The sequence below is a fragment of the Thalassophryne amazonica genome, chromosome 7, assembly GCF_902500255.1.
Source record: "Thalassophryne amazonica chromosome 7, fThaAma1.1, whole genome shotgun sequence".
Taxonomy (NCBI): Eukaryota; Metazoa; Chordata; class Actinopteri; order Batrachoidiformes; family Batrachoididae; genus Thalassophryne; species Thalassophryne amazonica.
In genome coordinates this window covers 40450985-40471622 of record NC_047109.1, presented here as the reverse complement: position 1 = coordinate 40471622, position 20638 = coordinate 40450985, and the positions used below count along the sequence as shown (strand labels likewise).

General features: G+C 41.4%; 2 protein-coding genes across 2 annotated transcripts; one reads left to right on the top strand and one right to left on the bottom strand.

Moving 5' to 3' along the window:
• Window positions 1-7656: 7656 nt before the first annotated feature.
• LOC117513825 (putative nuclease HARBI1) lies at window positions 7657-11097 on the top strand. Its single transcript, XM_034174054.1, has 2 exons — window positions 7657-8553; window positions 10642-11097. Exons 1-2 carry the CDS (start codon window positions 7686-7688, stop codon window positions 11079-11081), a joined length of 1308 nt encoding a protein of 435 aa, XP_034029945.1. The 5' UTR covers window positions 7657-7685; the 3' UTR covers window positions 11082-11097.
• Window positions 11098-11481: 384 nt separating this feature from the next.
• Window positions 11482-19551, bottom strand: LOC117513429. Its single transcript, XM_034173614.1, has 5 exons — window positions 19470-19551; window positions 15509-15583; window positions 15170-15345; window positions 14616-14687; window positions 11482-14055 (listed from the first exon to the last, which is right to left on the bottom strand). Exons 1-5 carry the CDS (start codon window positions 19549-19551, stop codon window positions 13597-13599), a joined length of 864 nt encoding a protein of 287 aa, XP_034029505.1. The 3' UTR covers window positions 11482-13596.
• Window positions 19552-20638: the final 1087 nt, after the last annotated feature.

Genomic DNA, 20638 nt, shown 5'->3' with positions numbered 1-20638 from the left:
CCTTTAAATTCACGGTGATTGTGACTTTATATGCATTGCCGCACGTGAAACGTCTGGCCAATTTCTTTTTGTTTTGTTTTTGCTGTTCATCAGTTGCATAATTGGAATACTGTATCTCATGGTTAATTGATTTCCTGTTAATTGTGGTTTTATACAATTGCATGATTGTGTAATGGAATTTGCATTGGTAATTGTAAAAAAAAAAAAAAAAAAAACTAAATGCAGAGGTGCAATCAATTGTACATGTCTGCAAAACAATTTTCCATGCACAGATCATCTGTGTGTGTGCCAGACATGAGTGTCATAATATCACTGGATGCAGTACTTTAAATGATGACAGTGAAGAATATTCTGATGAGGATGGCGAAATTGAGTAACCACTATTTTTATTTGCTTATTTAATAATAAAATCCATAAGTACCACTGAAAGTATTTTTTAAACGTCAATTTCATGCTTTGTGTTTTTTTGTAAACATATTTTTATTGAAATTGTAACTTTAAAAACAGAACAACACAAAAAAACTAAAACAAAACTGAACTATAAACATGGAGCAATCTGAGTTATAAGTAATTAAGAAAAAAAAGAAATACAAGCAGGCTACAGAGACAAACTTATTCAATTGGATGACCCCAAGGCTCTCCACCAGTGCCCCTCTGCAAGGTATCCCTTAGATCACCGGGCAAGTATTAGTAATAGAGGGTGCCATAAATCCAAATAGTTATGTGTTGTTTTGATTTTTTACCCGAGGCAAAAATATGGCCACCGGGTATTGCGAAGACATTGCGTCCGTCCACCTGTCTGTGCTCAGTATAAGTCCAGTCCTATTACTGCCAGGGTCTTCAAATTCACAGGGAACATTTTTGGGACACAGACCTTGTCCCAGTTCAAGTTCAAAGATGACTAACCTTAACCTGTTTTGAGAAATTAAAAGGTCACATTCTGTTTCCTGTTTCTATGCTCATATGGCAGAGGGTATTTTAGCATTGTGTTTTGTACAGTGGCTTGCAAAAGTATTCAGCCCCTTGGTATTTCACACATTTTACTTTGTTTATGGCATTTCAAATGCAAAAAGGAAATCAGGCTTATCAATATAAAAATTTCAAAAATTATCTTCCTTTAGACTCAAACAAGTAAATTTCTACATGTTGATATAAATTAATTAAAAATATAAAAGCCAAGATGATGGGTTGCATAAGTAATCAGCCCCTTTGGTATAATACCTGTTAATGATTAGTTTAATTGCCAGTTTTCTTCAGACAAGTCAGGGGATGGATACATGAACATTTCCAAGTCACAGAATATGTCTTGAACTTTATGTCAGTTATGAAGAAATATACTCAACAAAAATATAAACGCAACACTTTTGGTTTTGCTCCCATTTTGTATGAGATGAACTCAAAGATCTAAAACCTTTTCCACATACACAATATCACCATTTCCCTCAAATATTGTTCACAAACCAGTCTAAATCTGTGATAGTGAGCACTTCTCCTTTGCTGAGATAATCCATCCCACCTCACAGGTGTGCCATACCAAGATGCTGATTAGACACCATGATTAGTGCACAGGTGTGCCTTAGACTGCCCACAATAAAAGGCCACTCTGAACGGTGCAGTTTTATCACACAGCACAATGCCACAGATGTCGCAAGATTTGAGGGAGCGTGCAGTTGGCATGCTGACAGCAGGAATGTCAACCAGAGCTGTTGCTCGTGTATTGAATGTTCATTTCTCTACCATAAGCCGTCTCCAAAGGCGTTTCAGAGAATTTGGCAGTACATCCAACCAGCCTCACAACCGCAGACCACGTGTAACCACACCAGCCCAGGACCTCCACATCCAGCATGTTCACCTCCAAGATCGTCTGAGACCAGCCACTCGGACAGCTGCTGAAACAGTCGGTTTGCATAACCAAAGAATTTCTGCACAAACTGTCAGAAACCATCTCAGGGAAGCTCATCTGCATGCTCGTCGTCCTCATCGGGGTCTCAACCTGACTCCAGTTCGTCATCGTAACCGACTTGAGTGGGCAAATGCTCACATTCGCTGGTGTTTGGCACGCTGGAGAGGTGTTCTCTTCATGGATGATGCGAAGGAGATGTGTTGCACTGCATGAGGCAAATGGTGGTCACACCAGATACTGACTGGTATCCCCCCCCCCAATAAAACAAAACTGCACCTTTCAGAGTGGCCTTTTATTGTGGGCAGTCTAAGGCACACCTGTGCACTAATCATGGTGTCTAATCAGCATCTTGATATGGCACACCTGTGAGGTGGGATGGATTATCTCAGCAAAGGAGAAGTGCTCACTATCACAGATTTCGACTGGTTTGTGAACAATATTTGAGGGAAATGGTGATATTGTGTATGTGGAAAAAGTTTTAGATCTTTGAGTTCATCTCATACAAAATGGGAGCAAAACCAAAAGTGTTGCGTTTATATTTTTGTTGAGTATACAAACAGTATGGCACTCTGTGGTAAATCTGTGTGGAGTAGACAGTTCTCAAAAACTGAGTGACTGTGCAAGAAAGAGAAGAGTGAGGAAAGCCACCAAGACACCCAGACAACCTGGAAGATTTTACAGACTTCTGTGGCTGTGATTGGAGAAATTGTGCAGAGTGCAAGTTTTGCACTATGTATCCCCAGTTATACAGCTTCATGATGAAGTGGTATAGAAGAGGGTTTTCTTTCACTAAAACGTTAAATCTAGGCTTGCATCTCTGGTAAATTGTAGCTGAACTTTCACGTCTTCTTTTTAAGGAAATCCTCTTCTATACCACTTCATCATGAAGCTGTATAACTGGGGATACATAGTGCAAAACTTGCACTCTGCACAATTTCTCCAATCACAGCCACAGAAGCCCGTAAGTTCTCTTGGATTGGGTGTCTTGGTGCCTTTCCTCACTCTTCTCCTTCTTGCAGAGTCACTCTTTTTTTGAGAACTGTCTACTCCACACAGATTTACCACAGAGTGCCATACTGTTTGTGTTTCTTCATAACTGACGTAAATAAAGTTCAAGACATAGCATAGGCCATGGTACACTGAGGCTGGCTGAAGTGTTGTTTTGTCACCTTCAGTGGTACCGAAAACCTGCCTGGCCAATGGAGTAAATAACATTCACAGCATTAACATAAAAAAAAGAGACGGAGGAAAAAAAAATTGTGCAATAACAAAATAAATGGATTCTTTAACATTAATTCTCTTTAAAAATTTCCTTGTAGAAAGTGACAGTTTTATGACATTTGGAAGAATTTTTGTCTTTTAATGTTCCCACTTCCTGTGTGTGATGTCACAAGCGGCCAGATTTATGCGCAGGAGCTGTACATCTCAGGAATTGATTTAAATGTTTATTTTGAATATCAAGGCACAAAATAAATAACAATAATAATATGAAGTATAAAGAAAACTATAATCAATGGATATTCAAAAAGGAGTGAGAAGAAGTAAAACTTATTTACTCGCACCCCTTGTCCTTAAGTAAATAACATAATTAACTTACACATGATATACAGTAGTGTTCAGAATAATAGTAGTGCTATGTGATTAAAAAGATTAATCCAGGTTTTGAGTATATTTCTTATTGTTACATGGGAAACAAGATACCAGTAGATTCAGTAGATTCTCACAAATCCAACAAGACCAAGCGTTTATGATATACACACTCTTAAGGCTATGAAATTGGGCTATTAGTAAAAAAAAAAGTAGAAAAGGGGGTGTTCACAATAATAGTAGTGTGGCATTCAGTCAGTGGGTTCGTCAATTTTGTGGAACAAACAGGTGTGAATCAGGTGTCCCCTATTTAAGGATGAAGCCAGCACCTGCTGAACATGCTTTTCTCTTTGAAAGCCTGAGGACAATGGGACATTCAAGACATTGTTCAGAAGAACAGCGTAGTTTGATTAAAAAGTTGATTGGAGAGGGGAAAACTTATACACAGGTGCAAAAAATTATAGGCTGTTCATCTACAATGATCTCCAATGCTTTAAAATGGACAAAAAAAAAAAAAGACGCGTGGAAGCAAACGGAAAACAGCCATCAAAATGGATAGAAGAATAACCAGAATGGGAAAGGCTCACCCATTGATCAGCTCCAGGTTGATTAAAGACAGTCTGAACTTACCTGTAAGTGCTGTGACAGTTAGAAGACGCCTGTGTGAAGCTAATTTATTTGCAAGAATCCCCCGCAAAGTCCCTCTGTTAAATAAAAGACGTGCAGAAGAGGTTACAATTTGCCAAAGAACACATCAACTGGCCTAAAGAGAAATGGAGGAATAATTTGTGGACTGATGAGAGTAAAATTGTTCTTTTTGGGTCCAAGGGCAGTTTGTGAGACGACCCCCAAACTCTGAATTAAAGCCACAGTTCACAGTGAAGACAGTGAAGCATGGTGGTGCAAGCATCATGATATGGGCATGTTTCTCCTACTATGGTGTTGGGCCTATATATCGCATACCAGGTATCATGGATCAGTTTGCATATGTCACAATACTTGAAGAGGTCATGTCGCCTTATGCTTAAGAGGACATGCCCTTGAAATGGGTGTTTCAACAAGACAATGACCCCAAGCACACTAGTAAATGAGCAAAATCTTGGTTCCAAACCAACAAAATTAATGCCTCGCAGATGTGAAGAAATCATGAAAAACTGTGGTTATACAACTAAATACTAGTTTAGTGATTCACAGGATTGCTAAAAAAAAAATCAGTTTGAACATAATAGTTTTGAGTTTATAGTGTGTGTGTGTAGTGTGCAACAGCAGATGCTACTATTATTGTGAACACCCCCTTTTCTACTTTTTTTTACTAATAGCCCAATTTCATAGCCTTAAGAGTGTGCATATCATGAATGCTTGGTCTTGTTGGATTTGTGAGAATCTACTGAATCTACTGGTACATAATCAAGTACATTCATCCATCAGCACATGTATAGTCGCACATATAAATCCACATGTACCATATAAACATAATACAAAGAAACGCCACAAAAAAGACTAGCAAGGCTGGCAAAAGCAAGGAAAGAAGAGAAAACAAAAAAACAAAAAAAAAAAACCAAAAACAACAAAAAATACATGAATAATAATAATAATAAAAAAAAACAACATAATAATAACTAGACATTTGCCCCTAAAACACCTGCTGATTGGCCACACCTCCTTCATCCTCATACCTTTTGAAAATCTTATTTTTATACAGCATTTTGAACTGTCTCATATTTGAACATTGCTTCAGTTCCACACTAAATCCCTTCAGAAGTCTCACCCCGCTGCTGATAGACAAAAACGTTTCCTGGTTGTATGAAATCTTGGTTCTTTAAAGTTACATTTCCTCCTTAAGATCGTAATCCCCTTCATGATTTTTGAACAGTTGCTGAATATTCCCCGGTAATAAATTATTTCTTGCTTTGAACATTATTTGTGCTGTTTGGTATTGCACAATGTCAGTAAGCTGAGTAATTGTGACTTTAGAAATAATGTGTTTGTGTGATCCTGATAACCAGCTTTGTGAATGATGCGTATCGCTCTTTTCTGTAGGATATTTAATGAACTTAATGAGGTTTTGTAGTTGTTGCCCCAAACCTCAGCAAACCATGCTTTATTTATTACTACAATGTTTCTTGAGACTTTATTCTGTATATGTTTGATATGTGGTTTCCAGCTGATTTTGTCATCTATAATTACCCCAAACATTTTATTTCATGAACCCTCTCAATTTCTACCCCCTCTACTTTTATCTTTACCTGTGTGTTTATTCTACAATTTTCAAATAACATTATTTTTGTCTTACCTAAATTTAATGATAATCTATTACTGTGAAACCATATTTTTTTTAATTTGTTCATTTCTGTAGTTATTACCTCCTGCAATTGTACTATATTATCCCCTGAATGAAAAAAATATTGGTATCATCAGCAAACAGGATTTTCAGTTTTGCAAATAAACACTTATTTGTAAAAACCCACACACGTTACAAATCAGAAATTTGTGTTTGTAGATCACAAAGCATGTGATTCTAAGTCATGTGTGTGCATTGATACCACATTTTAGAGGAGCACAGGTGACTAAAACATATACCTTGGTATTTATAAAGCAATTTACTATATACGAGGGCTGTCCGTAAAGTATAGGTCCTTTTTATTTTTTTCAAAAACTATATGGATTTCATTCATATGTTTTTACGTCAGACATGCTTGCACCCTCGTGCGCATGCGTGAGTTTTTCCACGCCTGTCGGTGATGTCATTCGCCTGTGAGCACTCCTTGTGGGAGGAGTCGTCCAGCCCCTCGTCGGAATTCCTTTGTCTGAGAAGTTGCTGAGAGACTGGTGCTTTGTTTGATCAAAATTTTTTCTAAACCTGTGAGACACATCGAAGTGGACATGGTTCGAAAAATTAAGCTGGTTTTCAGTGAAAATTTTAACAGCTGATGAGAGATTTTGAGGTGATTCTGTCGCTTTAAGGACTTTTCACGGTGCGAGACGTCGCGCTGCGCTCTCAGGCGGCGTCATCAGCCTGTTTCAAGCTTAAAACCTCCACATTTCAGGCTCTATTGATCCAGGACGTCGTGAGAGAACAGATAAGTTTCAGAAGAAGTCGGTTTCAGCATTTTATCCGGATATTCCACTGTTAAAGGAGATTTTTTTAATGAAAGACGTGCGGACGGGTCCGCGCGTCGGGACGCAGCCGACGCGGCGCGGCGGCACAGGAAAAACACCTCCGTGTTGATAACCATTTGTAAAATCCAGGCGGCTTTTGATGGCTTTCAGTGGAGTGAGTATATGAGAAATTGTTTATCAGCTGGAGATGTTCCAACTTGTCCTCAAGGCTTCCAACAGAGGTGTTTTTCCTGTGGCGGAGCGTCGCGGCGGCTGCGAGCCGACACTGCAATCCGCCTGCACGTCTTTCATTAAAAAAATCTCCTTTAACAGTGGAATATCCGGATAAAATGCTGAAACCGACTTCTTCTGAAACTTCTCTGTTCTCTCACGACGTCCTGGATCAATAGAGCCTGAAATGTGGAGGTTTTAAGATTGAAACAGGCTGATGAAGCCGCCTGAGAGCGCAGCGCGACGTCTCGCACCGTGAAAAGTCCTTAAAGCGACAGAATCACCTCAAAATCTCTCATCAGCTGTTAAAATTTTCACTGAAAACCAGCTTAATTTTTCGAACCATGTCCACTTCGGTGTGTCTCACAGGTTTAGAAAAAATTTTGATCAAACAAAGCGCCAGTCTCTCAGCAACTTCTCAGACAAAGGAATTCCGACGAAGGGCTGGACGACTCCTCCCACAAGGAGTGCTCACAGGCGAATGACGTCACCGACAGGCGTGGAAAAACTCACGCATGCGCACGAGGGTTCAAGCATGTCTGACGTAAAAACATATGAATGAAATCCATATAGTTTTAGAAAAAAATAAAAAAGGACCTATACTTTACGGACAGCCCTCGTATTGTTCATTTCATTGACATTTTGTGGAGCCCCTCCAACTTTTACCCAGCCCCCCCCAACAAACATTTCCTAGCGCCGCCACTGTAGCGTAGAGAGACTGTGTGTTTTCATTCTCAAGGAATGCAAACGTACTGCGCGTACTGTGTGATTTACACGCCAGAGCAGAAGGTGGCGCTAATGCACTGTTAAAAGGGCTGGTAACGACCATTAAAAGAAATAAAGCGAAGAAGACAAAATATCGAGGATGGACAGACAAATATCTCTGTTACACGCCCTGAAAGTTGAAATAGCTTTGTATGCGCTGCTCGAAGAGGACATGTGGAAGTGTTACGGTAAAATGTGTCGAGAAGCCAAACGTCGGCGGAAAAGGCGCTGGTACGTCAGTCCTCTGTACGAGTCCAGGCCCGACCAGGGCGAGTACAGTCTCCTACGGCAGATGTACAGTATCGACGAAAACATGCATTTCAAGTATTTTCGCATGTCGCAGCAGCGGTTTTCGGACTTATTGCAGCGCTTGGAGCCGCACGTCAGCCACCAGTCGACCCACAGTTGTCCCATCAGCCCCGGTGAGCGGCTCGCCGTGGCGCTGAGGATCCTGGCTTCAGGGGCCACTCAGAAAAGTGTGGCCGCCAGCTTCAAGATGGGATCCACCACCGTCTGCCGCATTCTGTCTGAAATATGTCAGCTCATCTGGCAGGTCCTGCATGCACAATTTGTGGCTTTCCCCAACCGTGACGGTTGGTCTGCCATTGCTGAAGATTTCTGGGGTTTGTGTAATTTTCCCAATTGTGTGGGTGCCATTGATAGCAAGCACATAAAGATTAGAGCGCCACCTCGTTCTGGCAGCGAGTTTGTCGGTAATAAGGACAATCAGGCTATTGTCCTGCTGGCCATGTGTGATGCCCGTTATAAATTCACAATGATTGATGTGGGATCCTATGGTGATGATGGAGATGTTTTCCAGCAGAGCTCCTTTGGTAACAGCTTGCTGCAGAACAAACTGGACTTTCCACCACCTTCTTGCCTTCCTGGAACCAACATCAAATCACCACCTGTAATTGTTGGGGATGCGGACTTTCCACTGCATTTGAATCTCATGAAACCATTTCCAGGTGGGTACTAATTGCATGGATTGCATTTTAGTTGCAGTACACCCATAAAGTATTCACAGCTTTTTGCTTTTTTCAGCCTTATTCCAAAATGGGTTACATTCTTTTTCCCCTCAAAATTCTACTCAACACCCCATAATGACAACATGAAAAGTTTTGTTTTTTTCCCTCTCAGATTTGCTAAAAATAAAATACTAAGAAACCACATGTACATAAAAAAAGTAAGTCCCTTTGGCTGCTCCCTTGTTTGCACTTGGGGTCACCACAGCAAATCCAAGGTGGATCTGCATGCTGAATTGGCACAGGTTTTACGCCGGATGCCCTTCCTGATGCATCTCCACATTACATGGAGAAATGTGGCAGGGGCGGGATTTGAACCCGGAACCTTCTGCACTGAAACCAAGCGCATTAACCACTTGGCCACCACCTTTGCTCAATACTTTGTTGATGCATCTTTGGCAGTAATTACAGCCTCAAGTCTTCCTGAATATGATGCCATAAGCTTGGTGCACCTATCTTTGGGCAGTTTTGCCCATTCCTCTTTGCAGCACCTCTCAAGCTCCATCAGGTTGGATGGGGAGCGTCGTGCACAGCCATTTTCAGATCTCTCCAGAGAAGTTCAATTGGATTCAGGTCTGGGCTCTGGCTGGGCGACTCAAGGACGTTCACAGAGTTGTCCTGAAGCCACTACTTTGATGTCTTGACTGTGTGCTTAGAGTCATTGTCTTGCTAAAAGATGAACTGTTGCCTCAATCTGAGGTCAAGAGCGCCCTGCAGCAGGTTTTCATCCAGGATGTCTCTATACATTGCTGGGTTCATCTTTCCCTCAATGCTGACCACCATACTTAACTGTAGGGATGGTGCCTGGTGTCCTCCACACGATGCCTGGGATTCATGCCAAAGAGTTCAATCTTTGTCTAATCAGACCGGAAGATTTTATTTGTCATGGTCTGAGAGTCCTTCAGGTGCCTTTTGGCAAACTCCAGGTGGGCTGTGGCTTCTGTCTGGCGACTCTACCATACAGGCCTGATTGGTGAATTGCTGCAGAGATGGTTGTCCTTCTGGAAGGTTCTCCTCATTCCACAGAGGAATGCTGGAGCTCTGACAGTGACCATCAGGTTCTTGGTCACCTTCCTGACTAAGGCCCTTCTTCCCCAATCGCTGAACTCAAGACGGGCAGCCAGCTCTAGGAAGAGTCCTGGTAGATCTGAATTTCTTCCATTTACGGATGATGGAGACCACTGTGCTCATTGGGACCTTCAAAGCAGCAGAAATGTTTCTGTACCCTTCCCCAGATTTGTGCCTCAAGGCAATCCTGTCTCGGAGGTCTACAGCCAGTTCCTTTGACTTCATGCTTGGTTTGTGCTCTGACATGCACCATCAACTGTGGGACCTTATATGTAGACAGGTGTGTGCCTTTCCAAATCATGTCCATATGAATTTAATCCAGGTGGACTCCAGTTAAGCCGTAGAAACATCTCAAAGATGATCAATGGAAACAGGATGCACCTGAGCTCAATTTTGTGCTTCATGGCAAAGGCTGTGAATGCTTAGTACATGCAATTTCTTAGTTTTTATTTTTAATAAATTTGCAAAAATCTCATTAAAATTTTTTTCATTGTCATTATGGGGTATTATGTGTAGAATTTTGAGGGAAAAATGAATTTCATCAATTTTGAAATAAGGCTGTAACATAAATGTGGAAAAATGCTGTGAATACTTTCTGGATGTACCCCAGCACCTGAAGAAATCCAAGGGGACATTGGTGCTTCACTTAGCTGCAGCAGACGCATGGTTACTTTTGAGAGGTGGACATGGGATTGTTTGTCTGCTTGGGTTGCTGCCATACAGGGCCCAAGGCGGTTCTGTTCTGTGGTGGATGCAGTGATGTGCAACAGCACCAGTACATGCTCCCAGACCTGACATGCAAGAGAGAGAATGCGTTTTCATTTGTTGTCTGGGCTTACAGTAGACATCTCCCTCGCAGTACGACTGCCAACCTTGTCCAGTCAACCTTGACTGTGAAATGGCAGTCTGGAACAGACTTGTGAAAGAGGCACGTGGCTCATTTAATGTTTTTTCTGTCTTCAGGTTCAAACCTTGAGGAGGGGCCTCGCTTATACAATTACCGACACGCCAGAGCAAGGAGCATCATCGAGAACTCTTTCAGCATTCTCACTGCAAGGTGGCGGATTCTTGGAAGGCCAATTGAGTTCCATACAGACAAGGCGATAAATGTGGTCAAGGCATGCGTGGCCCTCCACAACTACCTCATCAGTACTGATGACACAAATGTACAAGCAGCCAGATACATCCCACTCAACTTCACAGACTCACAGTCAGAATCTGGTGAGATGCAGGACTGTGAGTGGAGAAGGCAGGTGGCAGATGACAGTGGGCTTGTTAACCCTGGACCGCTGTCACACGGTACAGCCTCCAGGGCTGCTGTTGGAGTGCGGAGGAACCTCATGCACTTTTTCCAGTCTCCTGAAGGAACAACACCCTGGCAGGATGCACCACAGGACAAATAACTCTGACGTCACCGGCCGAAATGCCTCTGATCCTGTCCAACATTTTTTTTTTAAGTAATTTGTCCTTGCCAAATGTTTTTCCTTTGTCTTGAATTACATACTTTTTTCTTACCACTCATTTGACAGTGGTACTGTGTTCAAGCTCGCCACTGGACAGATTTGTCCGAGTGATAACTTGGAACAGTTTAAGTTTTAAGCACTAATCTTTACAGATATGTTATCTTGTTTAATACCTTGGACAAGTTTGGATAAGCAGGTCATAAGTTAAGGTTAGCACTGGGGCAGTCACATTTCTAATGTTTTAAACTGAAATGGGCCTTGTCAATGTTTAACACAAACACAGATATAGTTAAAACACAGTCAAAAAAAAACTTATTTACAATGAGCACATTTACCCTTAAACACTAATAAATGTATTATTTATTGTCTGTGTCTTCACAACAATGGATGCCATGCAAGAACCAGTTGTACTTAGATTTGTTTATAATTTTTTTTCCCCCTGTAGATACAAACATTTGAGTGATCCAAATCTGTAGTTGGAGTCGTGTTTGTTTGCGTCATCCAAACTTTAGTTTTCAGTAACTGAATATTTCATCACTTTTAAAAAAAATTGTCTGAAAAGCTGACATAATTTACATACCATTCTGTTAATTCATATAGCCTCAGATATACTTTTTTTAGTCCCACATTAGGGGAAATGACAGTGACTTACCCTGTGGCAGACAGTAACTGTCTTGATGCAAAGACACTTGTTTTTAAAATTCATGTTAATATTGAGTATTTCCTTATTTCAGTGACAAAAAGGACGTTTGGCGGAATGAAACAGCATTAAAAGCACCTGATTGGACACCTCTGATTTATATGGGTGGGGAGCATAACCTGATTTGGTATTTTTGGGAAGTTATGGTATCTCACTCTTGTGAAAGCACACCGATTTATCCCTATTTTCCCTATAGGGAAAAAATTGACCCAGAATGCACTGCATTGTCAACATCCTGTTTTTCCTCTGGCTGCTGAACGTCCAGTCCCATTCACACAACACCTGACAGTTTTATTTTTGTCTATGAGAAAGCTGTGCAAGTTTATAAGATTATGACCAGCACCACTCGCTGTTCACGATATGCAAGCTTACTGTCAAATACTGAGGTTGTACCGTACTGAATTTACAAGTGCACATGTGTACTCCCTGAAAACTAAATTACCCATGTGCACTGCTGGAAAACAAATGTCTGCCACTTTTGCTGTGCTGAAATTGGTCTCAGGTTTCTTACTACTTGCAATTGAGAAACAAACTCAGCATTTGTAAATAAATATATACAACTTAGCATGACAAAAAGTCAGTGCAACAATCTCAGTATGACTAATTCTGTGCATAAAATGCAATTCAGTAACCAATAACTAAATGACATTTTTAACTTCAAGACTATACTTGTTAAAACAAAAGTGGGAAATATAAGAAAGGGATGTTTACAACAATTCCAGGATCACTGCAGTCTCAGCACATGACACCTGCTTAATTGACATACTTTGAATAATTTATTGTTAAATTTTATTATCTTTTATTTGGCTAACAGTTACTTGCACCTCAGAAGAGCACCTTTTGGAGTTGCACTCTAATATCACTGCAAAGCAAATTACAATGACAATAAAGGCGATTCTGATTCTGACTGTATTTGGACAAATGTGACTGACCTGTGGAACTTGGAAATATCGAAGTTTATGAAGCTCTGAAGTCTGAAGCAGCTGCATACCAGTTCTGTGAACAATTTATTCCTGATCTCAACAGGAACAAATCGATAAATCAAGAAACAAATGTGACTGACAATCGGATGCGTGTTGAACCTGGGGAACGAATTACTGAAGCTCACAAAACTGAAGTGAAAAGCGGTGTCGGACAGTAGCACTGTATTCTTAGTGGCTGCTGTATGCCACCGAAGGAGAACTAAAATCAGTGGGGTATGGTTGTGTTGCAGCGTATGTATTTGTTATTTAGTTTCTCAAGTCTGGTTTACACTTCATGGATGCATTTTTAATGCTCATTTTATGACCACTGTCAGTCACAGCGCAACCGGAAGTATGGCTAACAGTATGTGAATCTCTGCAATCAGGCAATAACAGTGCTCCATCTACAGTGGCTCATAGGTGATAATATGCAATAGGGAGAATTTGCATATTGGCAGAATTCAGTAGGTTTACGCACATAATTTACACAATTATAAGGATTTACGAGTGTTCGCTGAATCTGGTGCAGCACATTCTTATGAGCTCATCATACTGAAACAGTGAGATGTGTATGTAAAGGTTTTGTGTGAGGCTCCAATGTGTTTTAATGATGAACTGAACATGGAGTGTGTTTAGTAACAAATGATTTTTAAAAAGTTATCTGGATCCCTTTTTTTTTTTTTTTAAGATCTAAAAAGACCCAAAATGAGTTGGAAGTTTAAAAGAAATCTAGGAAATTCTTGTTGCTTCCGGCTGTTGAGGGGGATGAGACAAAAAAAAAAAAAAACACAAGTTATGATTGGTTATGTGCTTCACCCAGTAAAGCATAAATCTTTGTTTTTGTCATTTCCAGTCGTTCAGGTGGGAGTTTACGGAGGGAGTGTGCGACTGCTAGAGCAAAGCTGGTGCACTCATCTTGCTGACTGTTAACACAAGCGTGCATTTCCGAAAGCATCGCCGTGCATCTTGCCATGTGCTCGCTGCAGAAGGTAGCTAGAGTCTGAAACATCTCTGCCTGTGCATGTCGTCTCTTCTTCTTGACTGATGCAGGAACAGATGTGCTGTTGATTGAATTTTCCACTGAGGTTCCATCGTCTGAAGTGTTCCATGTTGAACCAGACTGTTCATGAGACACTGGCGTGTATGACCGCGGTGTGACGGTGTCAGCAATGCCGGTTTCCTGCGGGTCCGCTATAGTGACTGCAGCTGCTGCTGTTTCATCCAGAGGCCACTGCTGGTCGATATCATCACACTGCAGTGACATTAAAGTGAGTCGGGATTAAGGATGTACCGTTGATAATGTAAATTTTATTTTTTTACTTAATTTTCTTCCACTGGTTACAGCACCAAAATTTGAGAGATTTTCAATGTAAAATTGCTCTGAGCTGGCAAACAGAAAAAGTACTACACTTTGAAAAGAAAGGGAAAAAAAATGTCTGGCATGTTTTGTTTTTGGGTGGGGTGGGTTTGCTGGCACCCAGAAACAAAAAAGAAAACAAAACAAAAACCGAAATACACTTTGTCTGGATTGAAGAACCATATTTCTGTAACTGCCTTCTTGCTTTTAAGAGCAGCAGGAAAAAAAACAGAAATCTAAAATAAAAGTAACCAGTAACAATCAGGACAGAATGCTGGCACAAGTGCTTTATGTACTTGCTTCCTGTTTAAGACCACCAAATCTATATCTGGAGTATTGCATATCCTTGTGCTAAATCAACAACCTAATCAATATAAGACCCACTGTGGTTACAGAGTCCAAAAAGGGAAAAGCCAAAATAAAATAAATATGTGGGTATGATTACACATTATTACCTTAATAAATTCCAGTGTTTGTGGAACAACGCGTGGTTTTCCAATGTTCTGGCACTTGTCACACTGCAGTACCTTGCAGATAAAAACAGCAGACAGACGGCAAAGATATTAACAGTTTACACCCCTTAACCCAGTTTATGACCATCTTTATTCTCCACATCCAGCATGACCCCAGCGCCCTCTAGTGGCCGTTTTTTGTAGGTGAAAACATCACAGAACTGTGCAAATACATGTAATTTGGTCACTTTTCAAAAGGGTATAAAGCTCATTGTTCCAGGCAATGATTGCTATCAGCTGGCTGATAGATCCAAGCTAGAGACAAAACCAAACCAGCTTATTTCAATACACCACGAGCATGTTTTTACTGAGTGGCTCGTCGCGGAATACGAATTCTCACGTTTGGATCGGATGTGGTGCCAACCTCGAGAATATTTAATGTCACCAATTAATGCACTCATTTTTTAAAGTTGATAATATTGCTTGAAATTAATGGGGGGAAAAGGGATAAATACTTATCCAGGGGTAGTAGGGCTGTCAATGTGAGGTGTACGTACCCAGTTATTTATGTCTTTTGACATTGCAGACCAGTAAAACCTGGAACTCAAAGCAGTCCTCGTTTTACTGATGCCGTGGTGCACTCCTGTTGGCGACTCATGGAACCTGTGGAAAAGTGACCGTGCCTCCTCTCTGGTTTTGACAACCCTCCGGTTGCCATAATACAACTCACCATCTGGGGGTACACACATGCAGTTAATGAGCAAAACAACATAAGAGAAACATACAGTTAGCAGAGATGTAGTTGTTTCATTCAAAGATGGAAAAATAGGCTGCATTCACAATTTTCATCTCAACCTCTGCCTAGAAACAGAGACAATTCAAATAAGTTAACTAACCTTTTAATTTAAATTTGACAGCAAGCCGCCTCAAAGTTTGTCGTTTAGCCTTTCCCAACCCTCGGGGTATAAACCCTGAGTGACGAAGAGGAAAACATCATGCATCCTTGTGTCCATAGCTGGAAAACAAGATGAGGAGCATCACACACAACACAGCTTCAGACATGATTCCACAATGTACTCGGCCTATATGAATATTAGGGATGGGGCCGAAATACCGACTTAATTCACATATCGAAAAATACCGATCCAACCCGCGACATTTTCTGATACTGTGAATAGAGTCACTGTGAATCCTCTCCACTGCTGTTGTTTGCGCCCTGCTTGTTTGTTGCGGAGCGGGAGGAGGAAGTTTTCTGAAGCCGGGCTGTTTGAGAGCACTCTCTTCCGCAGTGTTCTAGCTGTGGGTAGCAGTAAATTTCTGCCTGGTTCTCGGGTTCAAATTATCTGTTTGTCAACCACGGATTTTCTGAAAAAATACTGTTGCTGAAAATGTGTGCTAAAAAGTTAGCCGTTTCACTGTCCCAAGGCTGTAAAACACTATGAAAAGCCAGCCCAGTGTGCAGCTGAGGAGGAGAAGCCAAAAAGAGATTCTGTCAGCTGAAAGGGAAAAAAGTCTCCATTAAAATCTTGCACATGAACGTCGATGATGATTCACCTATTTTACAGTTGAAAGGCTTCATTTTTCCAAAAGTTTGAAGTTTGCACAGCACGAAAACAGCGAGAAAGAAAGAGAGAGATGGAGGGAGAGAGAAAGTGAGTGAGAAAGAGAGAGAGGGAGAGAGAGAGTGGGAGAGAGACAGACAGCGAGAGAGAGAGTGCTGTCTTTTCTCTTTAAGTCTACAAAAAATAAGGCTATAAAAGTCTATAAAAAAATAAAAGTACTCAATTCTTTCACCAAAACATCAAATCTCAGCTTTCACCTTAGATACACCGTCAAATTGTAGCTCAACTTTCAGGTCTCCTTTTAAAAAAAAATCCTCATATAAAACAAAATTAATGATAATGATAATTTTAAAGCAAACAGATCGAAAAAGTATCGGTATCGGCAGATATCCAAATTCAGGTATCGGGATAGGATCGGAAGTGAAAAATTGTGGATCATCAGTGCAACCCTATATATAACTGCAAATTACATTTTAAAAGATGTAAACATTGCTCAAAACAGGAGATTCACTGGAAATTTTGCGGGTCCACTCACTCACTGACTCCATTACAGTCACTTGCCCAGTTCTGGATCATTGCCGGCTCCGGATCACCGCTGTAGTATTTGTGCCACTGTTTCTCGTAATCAGCACGAATAAGCTAATACTTGGTACCAATGGAAAGACGGATATTTTGTCTACAAACGACCACAAGCTCGACCAGATCCAGCCATCTTTGTGATAAGCAGAGGAATCAAAACATCTGGTCTCCGTGGTGTGCGCACGTTTTCCGACTCACTCATTTGTGCAAGTGTGAAAGTGGACGATCTCTAAGAAGTAGCAAAGGTGAGTTAGCCATTCAGTGTCATTGGTTCTAGAGTGGGAAAATACTTACTTACATGGGTAGAAGATGTCAGTGTGTTATGTCTTGCTGTTTAATTGCTGCACGCATTTATCTCTGACACAAAAATTTCCCGGTTGTGGATCACTGAAGCAGCAGCCTTGTGTCAGTACTTGTGAGCCATGTGTACTTTGGGGGTCATCTCAACATCATGAATGGGCAAGAATGTGGGGGCTTCTACTTTTTAATTCGGGAGAAATCTCACCGCCACATTTAAACCCTCCTTTGCTCTCCATCTCTAACAATATAATGTGCAAAATGATAGCAAGTTGGTGCATCTTGTGCTATCCTGACCCATTTCATTGAATTAAAAGCTTTATTACCACAGATTTTATTTTATCTTCATTTATTAAGGAATGCCAACCAATTTGAGTAAACACCTCATTTTTTGCTTGTAAAAAGGTATAACAGTGCCTTTTGAAACTAAGTAAAATTCTCATTTAATAGGTAGAATTTATATCATTTTGTGTTCAAAACACAATCTCGGGCACAGTGTGTATCATTCTGCATTAGAAGGCTCCGGCCAGATGCCAGGAATGACCCCAAAGTGACACAGTGTCGTGATCCAGAACCGGGCAAAGTGATCCATTTCCAGCAAATATTTGCACCACACATAATGTGGCTTCACACTTTAGAAGGGCTAACCCCATCCTGACTTTTTCAGTTAGATAACATCCAAATACCCAATACAACACCCAATAAAGGATATTCAGTTGCATTATGGCTCCGTATTGCGGGACTTTCAAAAAAGTGACCTAGAACTGAGCAAATGACTGTATAAACGTGTCTGCTCTGGTAACCGCAGGAGACAGACTTTTTGTGCACTTGGTAAAGTCCCTAGTTATTATCGACAGCTAGCTAACCAGCTAGTAGCAACGTATAAGAACTGAGTGGAGGAGAAACAACTACGAGACGTATGAATCGAATGCTTCCTAAACAGGTCTAAGTGCCTGAAAATATACAATTTCGTGTAATTAACTGGTTAAGCCTCACCGTTCACACACGCTGCTGAGTTGTTTCGCAAAAATAGTGAACATCAAAGGGCTTGACTGCAAAAGCTCCTTCTTCTTCTTCTTATGGATTTCTGGCAGGCTGCGCGCCAGTCAGCGCATTGCTGCCTTTCACTGGCAGACCATGACTACTACACTCTACTCAGACTGCTGCAGCCAGAGCTGAACACAAAATCCATCAGGGCATTGTAGACCTCTTGCTGACGTGCAGACGGATCAAGCAGCACTTTAATAGAAACAAACTTAAAACCAAGATCAAAAAGATGGAAAAAAGAACTCTCTGCTCAGAAAATCTTTTACACTCCATCAGAACATGAGGGATAGTCTCTTTCTTTGTGCAGGTTTCACACAATCCATTGTGGTTGTTTACCAATTAGACATAGGTCAGACGCCAGTCCACAGTGTCCTAACCTCAGTCTTGTTAACAGTACTTGCTCCCTTCTGTTATTCCCCCGGGTTGGGCAGTCACCAAAAACAGACTTCTGCACACTATAAAATGAATACCCTTATTTCCATTGTCCCAATCCTTGCTGCCATTGAGCCCACACTACTTTTGTAATAATGGCTTTATGTTCAGAGCTGCTATGACCCACCTCAAGATCTACAGTGTCATGTCTTAAAGCGTTCTTTGTACCTGATCCACAATTTCATTACCCCTAACCCCCACATGTGCTGGGACCCACAGGAAGCACACGTCTGACCCTCCCTTCTCCACTCTGAGCAAAGCAGTCAGCACCTCAACCACCAGATCAGGCCTACACCGGGAAGAGGCCGGACTCCAAGGACTGCAACACAGCAGCTGAGTCAGAGCAGATGACAACCCTCTCCGGTCTCACTTCTTCCACCCATTCAAGAGCCCACACCATAGCCAATTTCAGCCAAAAGCTCCCTCTTCCTCCTCGTCATATATAAATATTGCCGCAAACCTATCGGCACATTACTGCCACCAACTGAAGAGGAGGGCGAAATGTGTAAGAACCGACCCAAAACCAACAAATAATAAATAAAAAAGGGGGGGGGGGGTGTGTGAATAGAGGTACCAAATCCTTGTCATTTGATTGGTGTCGTATGTCCAGTGTTATTGATTATCTGTCCTAGTGTATAGAAAAAATACTTTATTGTATGACTGATGTCTTTTTTCATGCTGTTTGGTTCCATTTCCTGGCATTTCTTACATTTTCCTTTATTTAACAACTCTATTACCTTTTTACAAAAGTGTGTCCATGATACAAGGAAGCTAAACCCAGTATGCAATAAGCTGATTTGAAGCTTAGGCAGGGTTCACAGGGTCATCTATTAGTGGCTGTCCGACAAAGAATTGCATAAGTTCTGATCATGATTTTCACTGGATTGAGGAAAGCGGACGTGCTTCTACACCCTTCACTTTGGTCCTCAACTGCTCTCACCTTTGCTCAGTGGCGTGTCGGTGGCTGCTGTGGCAGACACAGAGCTGTATTTGGCCCTGCTGCTGTCGGCTTCCTGTTCCATGAGAGAACAATTCATGAAAGATGGAGCTTTCACTCCTGCAACTCATGCAAATATTCTGACCAATGCATGAATGGAACACAAACATTATCTGGACATTATAGGACGCCTAAATATATCCTTGTTATTTTATTGGTGGATTGTATAACACCCGATTGATTAATATGTACGCATTGGGTGTGAATGTGTTTGTTTGTCTATGAGTGGGCCTGGACAGACTGGCATCCTATCCTGGGTGTACCCCACCTCATGCCCTATGACTAATGGCCCAGAATAGGCTCCAGCCCCCATGACCTTTAATTGGAATTAAGCATTGATGATGAGTGAGTGAGTGATTTAATTAATTTGCGTTACTCTATGAGTGAACTGGGAACCATAAAACCCGTAAAAAACTGCTCCACCCAACGGAGATCAGGGGGTAATTTAGAACAAAGCAATATCAGCTTATTGTCTTGATGTTTTTATTTCTTGATTGGTCTTCATCTTGCTTTTTCTTCCTTCCCTCTTTCTGCTTTCCTCATTCAGTGTTAGTCCTGAAAGCATTTTTTTTGAAGAACTTATGGGACCATTTGCTTGCCAGCTGGCTCAGCTCCTCGTGTGTTCTTCCCAGGTCCCTCCTTTGGACCGTTTTCCTTTGCTCAGCTGAGAGTAGGAGGACTGCTTGGGAAGTCGGCTGCCGTCCATCCTAACGATGTGACCCACCACAAAAGCTGGTCCTGGATGACACAGTCGATGCTCTAGAGATTGATTTCAGCCAGGATGCTGATGTAGACTTCCACATGATGCAGAGGACACTTCTCAGGCAACGTTGGTGGAAAGTGCTCAAGGGTCTCAGGTGGCAGCCACTGTGTTAAAGGTCTCAGACCCATACAGCAAGTTTGGCATGATGACTTTTATATGTAGCAGCTGCACTCTGTGTTGTTTTGACTCTACCCATTCGCTCTCCTCGGGAGTGAATGGGTGGAGTCACGAACTCACGCGAACTCACGATCCCCGGCATGGGAGTCGCACTCTGTAACCAGAAGACTAAAACCCAGGGCTCTGGCCTTGTGACCAGAGAATCCTTTTGAGCTATTGGGAGTGAGGTTTA

Bases quoted from the DNA above. Each gene is read 5' to 3' on its own strand.
- LOC117513825 (XM_034174054.1), top strand. From the start codon at position 7,686: ATGGACAGACAAATATCTCTGTTACACGCCCTGAAAGTTGAAATAGCT. The intron at 8,554-10,641 runs GTGGGTACTAAT...TTCTGTCTTCAG, and splicing joins TCTCATGAAACCATTTCCAG to GTTCAAACCTTGAGGAGGGG.
- LOC117513429 (XM_034173614.1), bottom strand. From the start codon at position 19,551: ATGGAACAGGAAGCCGACAGCAGCAGGGCCAAATACAGCTCTGTGTCT. The intron at 15,584-19,469 runs GTGAGAGCAGTT...TTCGTCACTCAG, and splicing joins CGACACGCCACTGAGCAAAG to GGTTTATACCCCGAGGGTTG. The intron at 15,346-15,508 runs GTTAGTTAACTT...GTGTACCCCCAG, and splicing joins TGTCAAATTTAAATTAAAAG to ATGGTGAGTTGTATTATGGC.